The sequence below is a fragment of the Liolophura sinensis genome, chromosome 11 (genome assembly GCF_032854445.1).
Source record: "Liolophura sinensis isolate JHLJ2023 chromosome 11, CUHK_Ljap_v2, whole genome shotgun sequence".
In the NCBI taxonomy this organism is placed as follows: domain Eukaryota; kingdom Metazoa; phylum Mollusca; class Polyplacophora; order Chitonida; family Chitonidae; genus Liolophura; species Liolophura sinensis.
Window position 1 is genome coordinate 1,609,169 of NC_088305.1, and position 19,513 is coordinate 1,628,681.

General features: G+C 41.9%; 1 protein-coding gene across 1 annotated transcript in view; it reads right to left on the reverse strand.

The window, feature by feature from the left end:
- LOC135477748 (disintegrin and metalloproteinase domain-containing protein unc-71-like) overlaps positions 1–19,513 on the reverse strand; it is a 78,748-nt gene continuing 59,235 nt past the window's right edge. The window contains exons 18-27 of the mRNA XM_064757942.1: positions 19,190–19,285; positions 17,616–17,696; positions 17,117–17,231; positions 16,411–16,522; positions 15,476–15,592; positions 13,006–13,177; positions 11,298–11,526; positions 10,387–10,486; positions 9,087–9,242; positions 1–6,063 (exon numbers count right to left, since the gene is read on the reverse strand). Coding sequence (XP_064614012.1) covers positions 4,359–6,063; positions 9,087–9,242; positions 10,387–10,486; positions 11,298–11,526; positions 13,006–13,177; positions 15,476–15,592; positions 16,411–16,522; positions 17,117–17,231; positions 17,616–17,696; positions 19,190–19,285 — 2,883 coding nt within the window. The 3' untranslated portion in view covers positions 1–4,358. The remainder of the gene's footprint in view (positions 6,064–9,086; positions 9,243–10,386; positions 10,487–11,297; positions 11,527–13,005; positions 13,178–15,475; positions 15,593–16,410; positions 16,523–17,116; positions 17,232–17,615; positions 17,697–19,189; positions 19,286–19,513) is intronic.

Sequence of the window (19,513 nt, forward strand, 5' to 3'; positions counted from 1 at the left end):
ATTGAAATCTCATTTACATTTTACTTACGATATCTTTTCCAAATACATGTAGACTGTGAAGGCGTTCGTTAGCAAAACAAGCATATAACAGCTGTCAAACAATCATTGCACGTGAACAAACAGTGATAACGCCAGCTAAATCGCGTATTTACACGTGTTAATGTATAGGTATATAAACGCTAACATATATCAAGGCCACAAGATTGTAGAGTATAGAGAAATGGCAACACACAACACTCAGCAACCACATCTCCTTATCGTACTTCAACACGTATTTTTAACGAACTATACATAGACACACGCCATTTTGAAGTCTTACATAATTTGTTACAGGTTCGCATGTGCCACAATTTCCTTCTTTGTAACATTTGCTTTCCATGTATTTTTATTTTTTTTTTGAAAAGTTAAATGAAAATAAAAAGCTTATCTAAATCCAATCTGAATGATGCACCAATTTAATTCGTCAATGAGCACTGTTGCAACAGCGATACAGATAGAGCCTATCCCTAATGAAAAACTTGACAGAAACCAAAAGTGTTCCCATAGCAGAACAGTAGTCTTTTTATCTTTGCGATTACAAAAGTTTTCTAAGTGTGTAGAAAAGCACAAAAATAAATATATTACAAATAAAAAAAAAAGCAGTTGACTTTGCAAAGCAACCTTAAAAATCTAGAAAAAAAAATGGTAAAAATGAGAAAAGTAATGCAGACAATATATGAAGTAATACATACTGCTCTACTCGTTTGATTCTGTCTCTGTCACAAAAAAACTGATACAGGTAATATATTGCAAACATCACTCCCAGACCAATGTATATGAAAACTACCTCCCTTCAGATGTTTTCATAGCCCCTTATTATATACATACACAAGTTCTAAAAATAAAATACATCACAAAAAAAAACAACAACAAACAAATCAAAACCAAAACAATGAGATCATACCATGTGATTTTTGTATAAATTAAAAATGACAGAGCTATCATGTACAATGCATATCACTATTAAACCATTCTTTATTTACAATTTGAAAGGAATTTGATGCATCCCCAGTAAATTGTCTATCTACATTTGCCTAACGATGAAGAGCCATGCTTGGGCACTGCAATATACAAGCCAAATTCCACAACTACATGTACACGTCTGAATTTAAATCAAAATCTAAAACATCAAGTAACTGCTTAATTTTTGCAAGGTTATTGTAATTCTTCAACATTTTCACATGTTTGCAAGGTTTTTATTCAAGCATATTCTGAAGGTATTATTCTGTGATGACTGATAAAATAGTACTTTTGTGAAGCCCTGAAATTGGCCTATCCGACAAATGTAGTGTTATCTCCAAAATCAAATTAATAACATGCATAAAATGCACTGAAAGTTGCTCTTTCATATGTGAAAAGGTTGAAGTGCTTGCCTCATATTCTGTTTAGTTTTATTAAGTGAATTACACGTAAATACCTGTATCAAACCTACAACATAATCCTTCTGAACAATAACTACATATACATCTACCTTTACTAATTACTAACTTAAACAAGCCCTACCTTTTCTACAACACCTGTTTGATTTAAACAACAAATGTCCACTTTGAAGTCGTCACATTTACACTTTTAATATATGGAGTCAAAAATTCATGATATGTTCTGAGATGTTGAAATGGCTAACTACCTGTCATAAGATGGCGGCTTACAACTTTAACTTGACCTTGCCCAGTTCACTTAGGCACTCAAATTGTCCTATGAACCACGAACTACTGGACATAAAAGCTTTTTTTGTTGAAAATATTCTTTTTCTTGCAAAATAATTTGCAACCTCAAGACCCTGTCACTTTCCAAACTTACTTTACCTGTTGATTTTACAACCATGTCAACATATGTTTTAAAACCACCTTTCATACTGAAGTTTGACAATGACCTTTCACACCGATGCTTCACAATGATCTTTCATACTGATGTTTCACAGTGATCTTTCACAATGATGTTCACAATGACCTTTCACACTGATGCTTCACAATGACCTTTCACAATGATGTTCACAGTGACCTTTCACACTGATGCTTCACAATGACCTTTCACAATGATGTTTCACAGTGATCTTTCACAATGATGTTCACGATGACCTTTCAGTTGATGTTTCAGTGACCTTTCACGCTGATGTTTCACAGTGACCTTTCACACTGATGTTTCATGATGACCTTTCACAATGATGTTCACAATGACCTTTCACACTGACGTTCACTGATGTTCACAATGACCTTTCACACTGATGTTCACAATGACCTTTCACACTGACGTTCACTGATATTCACAATGATCTTTCACACTGATGTTTCACAATAAATTTTTAGGCTCCTGTTTCACAATAATGTTGCACAATCTTTCACACCAATGTTTAAAAATGGACTTCTACAATGATGTTTCACAAAGACCTTTTATACCACTGACTTTTGAAAAAACAGTATGGCCAGGACTGAAGAATGATTTTGGCTAAACATTGGACTGGCAATTTATCAGCCATATTGTGGCCAGCTAGGACCGTAGAAATCAATCATTTAAGCTTTTGCAGGTTGCTACAAGCAAATTTACAACATTGTTAAAAGTCTGAACATTTTAAGCCTATGCTTGCAAAATTTCTCGTAACCAAGACAGCATGAGACTACATAAATTTTGTCCTGTTTTTGTGCTTTCCCATTTACATATACGGTGTAAAATGCAGTAATAATCAATCTACATGTAATACTGTTTCTTACAAAAATCTAATAATGCTGATGTGTACAATATTGTGTACAAACCGAATTGTTCATGAACCTGAATGATGAGATGTTCTAAAACAACGTTTTCCCATAGTGAATGGGACAAAGATTCCCTACCTTATAGGCAAGGAAAACACAAATGTGAAGTACAAGTCAGGTGGAAGACCATTAAACACTGTCTAAAAATTCACATTTTTTTTTTAAAGAACTTTTTGAACCAATCAAAATTCAATTGAACTTTGGATTCTTCGGAGACTTTTTCTGACCATACTGGGACCAGTGATGTCGTTTAACGCATAGACTTCTAGATTTCAACATCCTATAAGACACATATACATGTACATTCGCTGGACCTTGGGCCTTGAAACGACATAGTTCAGCCAGAAATAAGGATGTGAAGTCACCGATACCATCTGGGCCACTACAGACCAGCACAGAATCTGATGTTTTAAAAGCATGATTTTATTCAGCTGGAAAAATTCTGAGAAACAACTATTTTCCTGGACAAAGTTCACTGGACTTTCATCTGATATATACTTCATTTTAGTGGGGTTTTTTTTTGCCTTTTACTTTACAAACAGGAAGGGACATTGTGCCATGGAATCCACAACCTTCTCTCCACAACTTCTTCAGCAGCTACAGTCTAAATTTTCCTCTTTCCAAACTGAACAGCATCGAAAGCCGCCCATCTAAATGATAGAATTTTCACGTGAAAAAGTTTAATGCTCTTGACAAGTTGGCAGTTTATGGATTGAGTGCTGAGAATAAGGTGAAATGGCCAAATGCATATGTGAGCTTTGCGTGATACACATGAAGAAACGCAATCAGTTTCTTAAAAAATACCCACTGGGTCCTGCCATGTTCTATTGATCAACTCTAATGACAATGGGCGTATGACTCAGCAATGATCAAGTCTGTGATGAAGTTATTTCCTTACTTGTCTCCCCTTCAGGTGAAAATTTGGCAAGTGTGAATTTGGTCAAAAAAGCACAAATTGACATTAAACTGAGCGGTTGTGTTGCACAAATATCAATATTTTGTTGCATAATACTTTCCTATCAATCCTTTGGATAAAGTCCTTGAAAAAAAATATGAAAAAAAAAAAATAAAAAGGTTATTTTGTGACTAAAAATATCTTTCTATGTAGATTTTGTTTCCTATGAGACGGCAGTGAATGCTGCACATACACTTTGTTGACATTTTGGCTTTGAACATGCTCAGTACAAACAATAACAATAAAATGTTATAATGGTCAGGCCTCCAAACCAAGGTCAGACATCCAAACCAAGGTCAGACATCCAAACCCAACGTGAGATATCAAGGTCAGACATCCAAACCCAAGGTTAGACATCCAAACCCAAGGTTAGACATCAAGGTCAGACATAAAAAACCAAAATCAGACGTCATATGTCAAGGTCAAATACTGGAGGTCAAGGGCAGATATCAATGTCTACTTATACCTTGTGAGTCCTTCCATGTAGTATAGTTCTGCGAAAGCCAAGCCTGATGCTGGCTCAACTTTCTCAATGATTTGTAGAAACATCTGCATGCTTTGACAATTCATATGTTCTCAATTAATACTCTACGTCTCCCAGCTTTATTATAGTTTTATTCATCCATGTTCAGATAGCTGGCTCCCCTGTCCAATTCAGTGTATTGTTTGTTGACGAAGCGGTCAAGTTTGTCTGCGGGGTTGTGTGTGTTTAGGTTACGGGGATCTGACAGACCAGTTTTGTGGTACACGTCCAGACTGGTGGGTCTCTGTGTCCGCAAGCCTTCCTCCCCCATGGGATCGGCTGCTGACCCCTCAGACAACTCATCCTCTACAGTCTGAGGGATTTCGTCCAAACTTCTGTCTATACACGGCACACTGTCACGGTTAGAGCTGCGTGCCGGCGGCAGCGGACGTGACTTTGGACCCAGGTCTTGGGGAACTCCTACTATACTTCCACGACTAGACCCACTACTGGTGCTGCTACCAGAGGGTGTGTTGGCTATCGGGCTCCGCTCAAAACTTCCCGCATTGATACGCGGTAGGCCCTCCAACAGCTTCTGTAATCTCTCGTTAGCACTGTATGAAACCTTCTGAGGCTGCCGTTGTGGTAGAGGTGGCGCCATCTGGTGGTCCCGATCTCCTGACGGAACCAACTGGATGCGGTTTGGACCTGCTCGGATGACATTGCTGAAGGTTGGCGGGGATGATGACTGTGACCTTGATCGTGATCTTGGATTGACGAGGTCTTCGATGCTTTTCCGATCAGGATCTTGCTCGCTGCCGTAGCCCGAGCTTTTCTCACAGCCGCTGCGGGAGTTTGCCGTGCCCTGGTGCGAGCTCAAGTCACTAGTGTTGAGATTACCGTTATCATCGTCTGTCCCTCTCAACCCTCTGCCATCGTAATTGCCTCGGGAATGGAGTAGGAACTTTTCAAACCTGAGTGGACTGAGTTTAGGGATGCGAGAGAGCCCTAACCCTGCAGCGTCAGATGTGGGTGGTTCATGGTCCCTGTGGAACCGCCGGTCCTCCCGATTATTACTGTAGGTGTACTTAGGTGCGCTCGTGTGGTCTGGACGCTTGTTACACTGATAGTAATCGCGGTCCACCTCAGTCTCACTGCTGCGAATGTCCTCGGAGTTAGACGGCGAGATTTTGTGTTCGTTGGCCATGTCCTCCGGAGATGGTGACAGATCCACGTATGTTGACTGATTCCTCTCCATCATGTCTTCCAGGGGACGCAGACGTAGGTGTTTGGCGCGCGCGGGTGACGGAATCCCATTGTCACGTCCACTGTTGTTGCTTCCACGCCTGGAGTACGGGTATCCACCTGTGCGTCCGCTACTGGCAAAGCTCAGTGCGGGGCTGTGCAGCGGACTGTCGAACATGGTGGTTGGTGGCGCGGGCAACACAAACTGATTCTCATAGCTGTCTGACCCAGGCATGGTTAGTCCCGCGTAATTGTGGTCGTGGTCTCTATGGTAACAAGCAGCGGTCCCCTCGAGGATCTGGCGCAGTTCGGCATCCTCATCCTCCTCTTCCAGCTCCTCGTCATTGCCCATACACTGCGTGAGACTCAGACTTGACCTCGATCCTGTCTCGCAGTCGTTCTGGTCATCTGTGTTTGTGTCCTCGCTGGTCTGAGCCATTGCCTCACGGAACTTTATCGAGTTCAGCGAATTCTTCAGAATGCCTTTCTCTGGAGGTTTGGCACTGTTCGGGGAGGTAATGATGATGGGAGGGGGAGGTAACTCTCCAATGTCGCTTTCCTCCTCAGAAGATGGTCTCATTTTCTTACCTTTCTTCTTTGATTTACCCAGTCTGGAAGGATAAAACAAAAAAAATTCTTACTCAGATCAGGTGCTTAAAACAATTCTTACGACTTCCAAGAGAAGAACAAAATTGCTTTGAAGATTCATATTCAAGAAATTGAAAACATGATACTCACGCAAAAACACCTTATGATGTTAACGAAAATAAACGTAACAATCAGGGAAATCAAGAAATCAAAATGAAGCAATGTACATGGAATATAAAATCATGTGTAAAATCATCGTGTAAAATCATCCAGATTTATTAAATTATGTGTAGCTCAAACCCCACCTGGAACCCCACGTATGAAAACAGCCCTAGTACTCATGCACGTGTATATTTATTTATTTATTTGACTGGTGTTTTGCGCCGTACTCAAGAATATTTCACCTATACGACGGCGGTAAGCATTATGGTGGGAGGGAATTGGGCTGAGCCCTGGGGAAACCCACAACCTCTACAGGTTGCTGGATGACCTTTCAACCTACGACCAGAAAATAAAACATACACATGTATACATGTATTGACCCTCATGACCCTCACCACCATCACCATCACCAATACCACCACCAGTTAGTATCAAGACCCTCACCACCATCACCATCACCACTACCACCACCAGTTAGCATCAAGACCCTCACCACCATCACCATCACCACTACCACCACCAGTTAGCATCAAGACCCTCACCACCGTCACCATCACCAATACCACCACCAGTTAGCATCATGACCCTCACCACCATCCCCATCACCACTACCACCACCAGTTAGCATCAAGACCCTCACCACCATCACCATCACCACTACCACCACCAGTTAGCATCATGACCCTCACCACCATCACCATCACCACTACCACCACCAGTTAGCAACATGACCCTCACCACCGTCACCATCACCAATACCACCACCAGTTAGCATCATGACCCTCACCACCATCACCATCACCACTACCACCACCAGTTAGCATCATGACCCTCACCACCAACACCATCACCAATACCACCACCAGTTAGCATCATGACCCTCACCACCATCACCATCACCAATACCACCACCCATTAGCATCATGACCCTCACCACCGTCACCATCACCAATACCACCACCAGTTAGCATCATGACCCTCACCACCATCACCACTACCACCACCAGTTAGCATCATGACCCTCACCACCATAATAATCACCACCACCAGTTAGCATCATGACCCTCACCACCATTCCCATCACAATCACCACTACCACCACAAGTTAGAATCATGACCCTCACCACCATTCCCATCACAATCACCACTACCACCACAAGTTAGCATCATGACCTCATCACTGTCACCATCACCCATTAGCATCATGACCCTGACCACCGTCACAATATACCACCACCCATTAGCATCATGACCCTCACGACCATCACAATATACCACCACCCATTAGCATCAAGACCGTCACCACCGTCACAATATACCACCACCCATTAGCATCATGACCCTCACCACCATCAACAATACCACAACCAGTTAGCATCATGACCCTCACCACCGTCACAATCACCAATACCACCACCCGTTAGCATCACGACCCTCACCACCGTCACCATCACCAATACCACCATCAGTTAGCATCATGACCCTCACCACCATTCCAATCACAATCACCACTGCCACCACAAGTTAGCATCATGACCCTCACCACCATCACAATATACCACCACCCATTAGCATCATGACCCTCACCACCGTCACAATATACCACCACCCATTAGCATCATGACCCTCACCACCATCACCAATACCACCACCAGTTAGCATCACGACCCTCACCACCATCACCACCACCCATTAGCACCATTGGCATTATTACCACAGTTTTTAAATAATCACCATCACCAGCATTGCAATCGCTGCAAACATCACCACACACCAGACACCACTGCTACCAGACACCACACACCACTGCCACCAGACACCACTGCCATCAGACACCACAGCCACTGGACACCAGACACCACCACCACCATAAAGCACACACACACTGCCAACAGACACCAGACACTACTATCACCAACACCACAGAGGCATGGAAAACCTCAACTCTATATATGAAGTACTTTTTGAGGTATATTTATATGTATCATACACGCACTGATTCTAATACCCAATACACTAAGTCATGAATTTTATACTGAATGGTAATTAATATGCTCACAGCATGTCTCCAGTGGAACAAGCCCTCCAGTTATTGTGCTCTACATGTATGCAAGACCTCAACTCAAACACATCAAGTACTTTACAAGAAATAACTGTCAAGCTAATAATGAAAAATTGGGACAGATCTATTGATGTGGTGTATAAATTCTGGGTTCTGTTCCCTGCCCTGAGGTGAGTATTACCTGGTGTTTTGTATATATGCTGGGTTGTGTTCCCCTCCCTGAGGTGAGCATTACCTGGTGTTGTGTATAAATGCTGGGTTGTGTTCCCCTCCCTGAGGTGAGCATTACCTGGTGTTGTGTATAAATGCTGGGTTGTGTTCCCCCCCCGAGGTGAGCATTACCTGGTGTTGTGTATAAATGCTGGGTTGTGTTCCCCTCCCTGAGGTGAGTATTACCTGGTGTTGTGTATAAATGTTGGGTTGTGTTCCCCTCCCTGAGGTGAGTATTACCTGGTGTTGTGTATAAATGCTGGGTTGTGTTCCCCTCCCTGAGGTGAGTATTACCTGGTGTCGTGTATAAATGCTGGGTTCTGTTCTACACGAAGACATTATAACCTTCATCTAAATACTTTAACCTTCATCCAATCATTGTAAGCTTTATCAAGACATTGTAACCTTCATCCAGTTATTGTAACCTTCATACAGCTGTTGAAGCGTTAAACATTTTATTGTTACACCTTCATCCAGTTAGTGTGACATTCATCCAGTTATTGTTACACCTTCATCCAGTTACTGTAACCATCATCCCATTATTGTGTGAGTAAGAAAGCAGACAAAAGCAACAACACCGATTGTTAGAGGCTTGGTTAGTGCTACACATACCTATATGTTGGCAAACTGCCAAAACTTATTAACCTGAGCGATTTCTTTCCAGACCCGTCAGAGTTGTCCCCTTTCTTCTTGAGGAGAGACGAGTCTTGGCCGATGAAGATGTTGTTTTTACTTCCCGACAAAACTGACTTGTTTGGTGTCTTTCGTCTTTTGAAAAGAAGCGAAAATATGTAAACATTTTGTTCGGACATCTGAATTTAAACGAATAATGTATAACAAAACAATTTATCATGATGACTTAAAGGACAAGACAATGACTGATTTAATGATAGATACAAATACTGATGCTGCATCAAAAAACTTTCCATCTTAAAATTAAGATAGTGATTTTCAAACAAAGATATTATCACAAATAAGACAGAGGAGATATATCTTAATTTTTATTTGATTATTGCTTAATTCAGTTTTAACTTACATGATTTATTTATTTATGTGGTTGGAGTTTTATGCCATTCTGAAGAATATTTCACTAATACGGCGGCGATGAGCATTATGGTGGGAGGAAACCAAACTAAACCCAGAACAATCTGCAGACTGCTGCCAGACCTTCCACGTATCAGCGGGGAGGAAGCCAGGATGAGCTGGACTTGAACTCACAGTGACCCCACTGGTGAGACCAGGTTGGCCACGGAGGCCCCCCACTTATATGATGGCAGTCATTTTTATGGTTAGAAGAAACTGGTGAACTGGTGTACAGACATGCACATCACACTGGTGCCACAAACTTCCATGAACACTGGACTCTGCAAACCGTCACACAAACATGGTCAACAAGTTACTGTCACTCAGGCCTCACGACCAGTGAGAACAAAGTCTGGGTCCAAGGCTAGGGTTGAACCCTCTCCACGCGTGTCCTGTTGTCCTGTTTTACATTTTATGATCTTACAGTAAATGACAATGTCAAGTAGGAGAAAAAAGAAATGACATTACTGCCATATACTTGTATTAAACACAGATATGTCCAAATTCTGTGTAGATGTATCTAATCTGACCAGCCATAAATTGTGTTTCTGTGTAACTAAACAATATGTACTATTCAGATATCTAATAAATGTTGTATTTATTTGTTTAACATTTCTAAATGCACCTGCTAATCTTTGTGTTTGTAAAACATTGCTAAAAGCAACACATGTATGGATATGCATAACCAAAATAACTTATGCTGAATGTTTCTACAGCCAAATAAATGCTTTATAAAAAAAAACAAGACATGCCAACTTTTAACATCATTAGACAGTAACATCTGGGGGCAGGTAGAAGTGATTTACACCTGTAGTTATTATCTGCTCACCTGTAACAGATCATGGTGAGTCCTATAACAAGGACAAGTCCTCCAACTACTGAGGCCAGAATGACCACTAACCAGGTCGTGCTCAGGCCAGGCTTAGTGTCTGAAACAGATGGATCGGGCATTCATTATACGTACATGTATGTACCACTGAGGCTCATGTCATACTTCCCAAGTTTTCAGTCACATGACAACAAGGAGACATTAGGTGTCTTCTTGTGGCAGGGTGACTGAAAGTATAATGCAGAAGACACCAAATATGACACCTCATCCAGCCACATTACACTGGCACCCTGTTAACCAGTCTTGTTTCCTTGCTCTAACTTCTCAACACTGAGTGCCAAGTGAGGCAGCATCAAGTGTCATGTTTAAGTTTTTGGTGTGACCTGACCCTGGTTTGATCTCAAGCCACCTGACTTCAAGGCACACACTCTTACTATTAGGCTATCTAAGCAGATTTATTTATTACAAGGTATTCATCAAGTTTTCTGGTACTTGACTTCTCTGTAATAATATGTTACAGGAAGTCTTTGGTACATAGTAACCTACATGGTGCTATATATTTCTGTTGTGCAGAGGTACACAATAAACCATGTTCGTTGACGTGTGTGAACTAGGTTCTGCCGTATCAAGTGTGTGTAAACAAGGTTTTGCCGCCAGGTGTGTGTGAACAAGGTCTTGTCGTATCAGTGTGTGTAAAAAAGGTTTTACAGTATCAGATGTGTGTGAACAAGGGTTTGTCGTATCAGGTGTGTGTGAACAAGGTTTTGCTGTATAAGGTGTGTGTGAATAAAGTTTTGCCATACCGGGTACATGTAGGTGGAACACCCAACAGGAGTCCTGATGAAAGAGTATAACTGACCAATCAGATAGCAAAAAATCTACAAATAGGAAAAACAAATTTAGTGCCACACCTTTGACAACGGCGAGAGTTGGAGTGGAGGAGGGGTATCTTGACTGACCCGACACAGCCGTTGCGGGTGTCGACCCAGTCCGAATGTTCACAGGGACAGGTGTTGTTGTTGTAGCCGTTGTGGGTGGAGCTTTGGTCATAGGTGGTTCTGTGATGATCTCCACCTCAATGTCGCAGGCAAAGCCACTCCAGCCTGGGTAACAGAAACACGTGCCTCCTCGTGTGCAAATCTGAATACAACAACAACAGTACACTGTTAGTGATGGATCCCTACATTTGATGTGGCAGACATCTGGCCATTTGCTGCCTCTCTCGCTAACATCGCGGTGAAAAACTTGCCTGAGTAACATGGAAGTTAACACAACACCCCACTTCACGAGGCCACAAGTCTAAAATCAGGTTTTGCTGATGTTCACAACTTACAGTTTGGTTTGTTCTGTTTTCTAGCACATCACAATTCCAGTCATCAGGGACAGATGATTTAAGGTTTGTTCTGTTTTCTAGCATATCACAATTCCAGTCATCAGAGACAAGATGATTTAAGGTTTGTTCTGTTTTCTAGCATATCACAATTCCAGTCATCAGAGACAGATGATTTAAGGTTTGTTCTGTTTTCTAGCATATCACAATTCCAGTCATCAGAGACAGATGATTTAAGGTTTGTTCTGTTTTCTAGCATATCACAATTCCAGTCATCAGAGACAAGATGATTTAAGGTTTGTTCTGTTTTCTAGCATATCACAATTCCAGTCATCAGAGACAAGATGATTTAAGGTTTGTTCTGTTTTCTAGCACATCACAATTCCAGTCATCAGAGACAGATGATTTAAGGTTTGTTCTGTTTTCTAGCATATCACAATTCCAGTCATCAGAGACAGATGATTAAAGGTTTGTTCTGTTTTCTAGCATATCACAATTCCAGTCATCAGAGACAGATGATTTAAGGTTTGTTCTGTTTTCTAGCATATCACAATTCCAGTCATCAGAGACAGATGATTTAAGGTTTGTTCTGTTTTCTAGCATATCACAATTCCAGTCATCAGAGACAGATGATTTAAGGTTTGTTCTGTTTTCTAGCACATCACAATTCCAGTCATCAGAGACAGATGATTTAAGGTTTGTTCTGTTTTCTAGCACATCACAATTCCAGTCATCAGAGACAGATGATTTAAGGTTTGTTCTGTTTTCTAGCACATCACAATTCCAGTCATCAGAGACAGATGATTAAAGGTTTGTTCTGTTTTCTAGCATATCACAATTCCAGTCATCAGAGACAGATGATTTAAGGTTTGTTCTGTTTTCTAGCATATCACAATTCCAGTCATCAGAGACAGATGATTTAAGGTTTGTTCTGTTTTCTAGCATATCACAATTCCAGTCATCAGAGACAGATGATTTAAGGTTTGTTCTGTTTTCTAGCATATCACAATTCCAGTCATCAGAGACAGACGATTTAAGGTTTGTTCTGTTTTCTAGCACATCACAATTCCAGTCATCAGAGACAGATGATTTAAGGTTTGTTCTGTTTTCTAGCACATCACAATTCCAGTCATCAGAGACAGATGATTTAAGGTTTGTTCACAAGGAAGGATGACATTGCACTGCTAAAAAATTGCCGAGTTTCAGAAACAAAGATAAGATTTCATGATCTATATTTGGCTTAAAGAAATTTTTTCAGTCAAATTTTAGCTACTACATGATTATCTTACCCCATGTTGGGAGCACTCCAACCCGAGGGAGTTAGCTGGGCAGATGAGGTGAGCCAGGGTGTCTACCCCCACACAGGTCCTGTCCAGGCAGAGACTTCCCTCCCCACACCGGGTACCGTCCTCTACCATCCCTGTGTGGGGCATGTCCAGCGCTGCCGGGCCGTGCACAATCCTGGTGACGAGAAAACAGGCAACAAAGGTGTTATTTGCAGGCAGCATGGTGTTATCTACAGGCAGCAAGGTGTTATCTGCAGGCAGCACGGTGTTATCTGCAGGCAGCAAGGTGTTATTTGCAGGCAGCAAGGTGTTATCTGCAGGCAGCATGGTGTTATCTGCAGGCAGCAAGGTGTTATTTGCAGGCAGTAAGGTGTTATCTGCAGGCAGCAAGGTGTTATTTGCAGGCAGCAAGGTGTTATCTGCAGGCAGCAAGGTGTTATTTGCAGGCAGCATGGTGTTATCTGCAGGCAGCAAGGTGTTATTTGCAGGCAGCAAGGTGTTATTTGCAGGCAGCAAGGTGTTATCTGCAGGCAGCAAGGTGTTATCTGCAGGCAGCAAGGTGTTATTTGCAGGCAGCACGGTGTTATCTGCAGGCAGCAAGGTGTTATTTGCAGGCAGCATGGTGTTATCTGCAGGCAGCAAGGTGTTATTTGCAGGCAGCAAGGTGTTATTTGCAGGCAGCAAGGTGTTATCTGCAGGCAGCAAAGGTGTTATCTGCAGGCAGCAAAGGTGTTATCTGCAGGCAGCAAGGTGTTATCTGCAGGCAGCACGGTGTTATCTGCAGGCAGCAAGGTGTTTTTTGCAGGCAGCAAGGTGTTATCTGCAGGCAGCAAGGTGTTATTTGCAGGCAGCACGGTGTTATCTGCAGGCAGCAAGGTGTTATCTACAGGCAGCAAGGTGTTATCTGCAGGCAGCACGGTGTTATTTGCAGGCAGCATGGTGTTATCTGCAGGCAGCAACGTGTTATCTGCAGGCAGCATGGTGTTATCTGCAGGCAGCAAAGGTGTTATCTACAGGCAGCACGGTGTTATCTGCAGGCAGCACGGTGTTATCTGCAGGCAGCAAGGTGTTATTTGCAGGCAGCACGGTGTTATCTGCAGGCAGCAAGGTGTTATTTGCAGGCAGCAAGGTGTTATCTGCAGGCAGCATGGTGTTATCTGCAGGCAGCAAGGTGTTATCTGCAGGCAGCACGGTGTTATCTGCAGGCAGCACGGTGTTATCTGCAGGCAGCAAGGTGTTATTTGCAGGCAGCAAGGTGTTATCTGCAGGCAGCATGGTGTTATCTGCAGGCAGCAAGGTGTTATCTGCAGGCAGCACGGTGTTGTCTGCAGGCAGCAAGGTGTTATTTGCAGGCAGCAAGGTGTTATTTGCAGGCAGCACGGTGTTATCTGCAGGCAGCAAGGTGTTATTTGCAGGCAGCACGGTGTTATCTGCAGGCAGCAAGGTGTTATTTGCAGGCAGCACGGTGTTATCTGCAGGCAGCAAGGTGTTATTTGCAGGCAGCACGGTGTTATCTGCAGGCAGCAAGGTGTTATTTGCAGGCAGCATGGTGTTATCTGCAGGCAGCAAGGTGTTATTTGCAGGCAGCAGACATTTTGAAACCAGAGACATTATGCTGGTAATCCAGGAAGAATCCAGAGACATTATACTGGTAATCCAGGGAGAAACCAGAGACATTATACTGGTAATCCAGGGATAAACCAGAGACATTATGCTCGTAATCCAGGGAGAAACCAGAGACATTATACTGGTAATCCAAGGAGAAACCAGAGACTTTATACTGGTAATCCAGGGACAAACCAGAGACATTATGCTGGTAATCCAGGGAGAAACCAAAGACATTATACTGGTAATCCAGGGAGAAACCAAAGACATTATACTGGTAATCCGAGGAGAAACCAGAGACATTATACTGGTAATCCAGGGAGAAACCAAAGACATTATACTGGTAATCCAGGGATAAACCAGAGACATTATGCTCGTAATCCAGGGAGAAACCAGAGACTTTATGCTGGTAATCCAGGGAGAAACCGAAACTTTATACTGGTAATCCATGGAGAAACCAGAGACTTTACACTGGTAATCCAGGGAGAAACCAGAGATATTATGCTGGTAATCCAGGGATTACAAAGATAAGTGTAGAGTGTATCTTCACAGAGAACTGTCCACAAAAAACTGTTGTCACTTGTGGAACGTACGAACCAAAGGAATTATGCTACCAATGACGAATTATGTTACGAATTATGCTACCAATTATGAAATCCTGAAGTCCTGTATTTTGAATTGCTGTATGCTCACAAAAAACAGCTGAAACCTTGCAGGAACACGGACAAATCCCCTTCCTTCGACAGATCATCCGGAGACATATACATACTCTCTCCAACTTCCTCCCACCCAACCACCCGGCTCCCCCAGGGCACAGCACTGTACAGAACGTATATATGGTATATATGTGTGCAGACTTAACACTCACTTGCATTCGTACTCGACCCCTCCTGATGACACTGTGGTTTTGGAGAAGGCCTTGTCTGGGCCGTACAAGGGCACCTTATCCCCACCATCACAGTGAAGTAAACCACACTGGGAGTTCCTGGGCAAGACAATGAAAAACAATGTTGTTTACAGACAGGTATTTTATGTTTCACTCAAGTACTTTTCTGTTTATGAGTGGAGAAGAAGACAGCTCTTCCTGAAGCAATACTGGAAAAGAAGTCATTTACAAAGTTCACAAGATACATTGACGCACAGAAGGATGATGCATGTGTGATGGGGTGACCCTGCTGGGGTTTGAACCAATGATCTCTACGCCTCTTGGAACCTGTTTGGTCACAGCACCAGTGCAATGATTGGAGGATTTACTCTGTGGACCACACTAGAATTTTAGCTCAGTTCTCCACAGCCAAAGTTCAGCACTCTACCAACTGAGATAAAGGGAAATTCCCACCAGAACAGATGTAGATAGCACCTATATTCCACCCAGTTTATGCACATTAACAGTAGCACCAATATCAAGTCTACATATACACGTTACCCTGTGACCACACAAATTAATAAATTTGGGGGTGGGACGCAAACTTTTACCCAGAAGTACATGAGGACACTTTACTTCTGGTGCCGCTACTCCACACAATAAATCATTTTTAACATGTACTATAAATCTGATTTAATTTGAATTTCCAGAACATATTCAAATCCTCCATCTAAGATATTTAAGATACGGTTGCTAGGATATTCTTCTAGCTACCATATTGCACTGGATCCTCCAAATATCTGCACTTTCAGGTGCACCTGTACTGAAAGGAGAAAATCCATTTCGTTTGCAAACTGACGCGTTTAAAAGCAGCTCCTCGACGGCCCACAGAGCCCATATTTTAAATTTTGATACATCTATATGACCGCTACACTTACTCAGGGGTACACTTGATGTAGTGTCCTGTGCTTTCATCTCGCCCACAATGGCCGTTGAAATTTCCCGTTGGGTTAAATCTCTCAAAGCAGCGGAAATCTGCGCTCTCGGCCTCTGGAAGTGGAGTACCAAATGATTTACTCATTGACAGGTTTTGAAGGTCAAATGCAGCACACTGTAATACGAACCTAAATACCTACCATTCAAGCACACATTTATCACACTGTGAAATAAGCCTAAATACCTATCAGTCAAGCACACATTTATCACACTTTGACATGAACCTAAATACCTACCATTCAAGCACACATTTATCACACTGTAACATGAACCTAAATACCTACCATTCAAGCACACATTTATCACACTGTGAAATGAGCCTAAATACCTATCATTCAAGAACACATTTATCACACTTTGACATGAACCTAAATACCTACCATTCAAGCACACATTTATCACACTGTGAAATGAGCCTAAATACCTATCATTCAAGCACACATTTATCACACTTTGACATGAACCTAAATACCTATCATTCCAGCACCCATTTATCACACTGTGACATGAGCCTAAATACCTATCATTCAAGCACACATTTATCACCAGTGATTACTGTATTTCACCTTAAATGTGGAACATAAAATGCACCAAACTTGATACTTTTGATGCCAACACTGATGTGAAATGATGCACATGAATACCTACCCTCTCCCCAGATGGCCTGGCACTGCTGCCCGAGGGTAGGGCAAATCCCCCCAAAACAGTAGCCTGTGTTGTTAGCACATGGGTGGCCGTCCTGGATGAAGTTGTTACTTGGGCACTGTGGAAGCAGAGGTCACAGTTAGCTACAGGTGAACATTATTGTCTGAATAAAGACTCATTTATTTCACTGGGTTTTACCACAAAACTGACCACTGCCTTCTGTTAGGCACCTGACATACCTCCTAGGTCAATACTGAAAGGTGTCCAGTTCTTAAAATCGTTACTATCACCCACATTGGATTTGAACTCTAAACATACTGAATATAACTGATATTAACGGATTTAACATATAGTATACCGAATACATTTCTTTGAAGGCTGAATTATGCTGAGCGTAAATGGTTTCCAATGCAATGAGAAAAGTTTTAAGTCAACTGTGATGAACAAAAATCATTTAAAATTAACTGAATAGGATGAATAGCCACCCTAGCCGTGAACTCACCTCTCCTGTGAGCCCTGTACAGAACTCCGGAACATCACACTCAGTTGTCTTGTCACGGCAAACATGGGTCGCAGGGTACAGCTGCAACAACAACAAACACCAATATATCGTGTGCCTCAGAGTTCAGGTGTTTCTCGCCGCAACAATAAAATGGCGTCCTGTAATGGAGTTGCTGAAGTTTCAGTGCTAAGAGTTAACTTACACAATATTGGTGAAATACTGAGTCCAGCTAATGAATTCAATTGCTCAACTTCTTCACATGTATGAAAGAGCATCGGTCAGTGCAATTTATGCACATTTATAATTAGATTTTGGAGACCAAACTATATAGGTTTGTTAGGCCAATTTCAGGACAGAAAGTTTAAATTTATCAGTCTGCACAGAATAATACCTTCGGAATATGCTTGAAAATCTTGCAACCATGGGGAAAGGTTGAAGAGTTACAGTAAATACGGAGAATGTGTCTACATTTATCAGCAGAGAGAATGAGTTAAGCGTGATGAGATGTAGGACACATGCCCGCTGATATTATCAGCATCTTCTGTAACACTTTATTTTGTCTGAAGCACACGCTGAAGCATCATGGTAAAGAGTCAACATTCTGACAGCCTGGTATCTTATAGTATATACCACTCGCTTGAAGCTAAACTATGAAGTAAGCTTCATAAAACAGACAACAGAAAACTGCGTAAAAATAATATTTATTTTTCCAGATTTTTTTAAGAGTGTTGAAAGGCATTCAAATATCTGAATACTATGGTGGGCTTTATGAGGCAAACTGATGGTATCTAGAAACTCTGACGTCACATTACCTTTTTCCCTGATATTCACCAGAAAAAAGGGATACTATGGTGCTCTTACTCACTTATCCGCCATGCTAACTGTATCTATGAGCCCTGTCTTCCTGATCTTCACCAGAGGGGAGGAATTTTTGGGTACATTATTTCAGCAATCTTTTACTCATAGGTAAAAAGAGTTATTCCCACATTCAGCGTTGTGATTAGAGTTGGGTAAACTCTGACAGTATGCTCCACAAAGTCCACCTCAGAATTCAAATGTTTGAGTGCATTTAACTCTTGTCACAAAAATCTAAAAAAATAAATATATTATAAATAATATATATATATATAATAAAGTATACTTTTGCATAGTGTTAAGTGATCTACATGTATTTATTAATGCCTACTTTAATTTTCAGAGGTCCTTAACAGGGGAGATCCAATCCTAGAGGGTAGGCTCCCATGCAGAGGGGTTGCATGCCACATCATTACCCTCACAGAACAATCGCCAGTTAGCCATATATTAAAATCCTGTGCCCTCTTTCAATAAAATTCATAAATCAATCTTTCCTCACCTTTCTCATAAATGACGTCGCCTTATGGCACTATAGCCTTGACAACATCTTTCACGTAAAAAACCTACGCGAAACATGACAAAGTTTTGTGAAAGTGACCCCTGCTCTATACATGAACTGTTATAGCCAAAGTACTCCAATACTGCTGCCAGAAGTAGTTCGTACAACCCTTCTGTTGTGAATCCAGTCCCACAAAGTCCTTAACGCTGTCTATACTTACAGTGCAGTTGTTACAGCAGGGTCCAGACCTACATGTGGCCCAGGACTTTAGCAGACAGGTGCGGGGGTCACAGCATGGGTCCAGCAGAGCACAATCCTGATTTGGAGAGAGAGAAACACAGCACAACTCAATTTTTACATAGTTTTGCAACACCTTTAACTTTTTACCCCCTAATGTGCAAATGACACAATGGTTATGATAACATTTTTTTTTCCCAGTTAGCCCTGGACAACCAACTGGGCATTTATTGTCTGTTGTCCACGCATTTACAACTCACCCTTACATTAGACACGTGCCCTTGGTTACAGTGCACATTGTAGATAA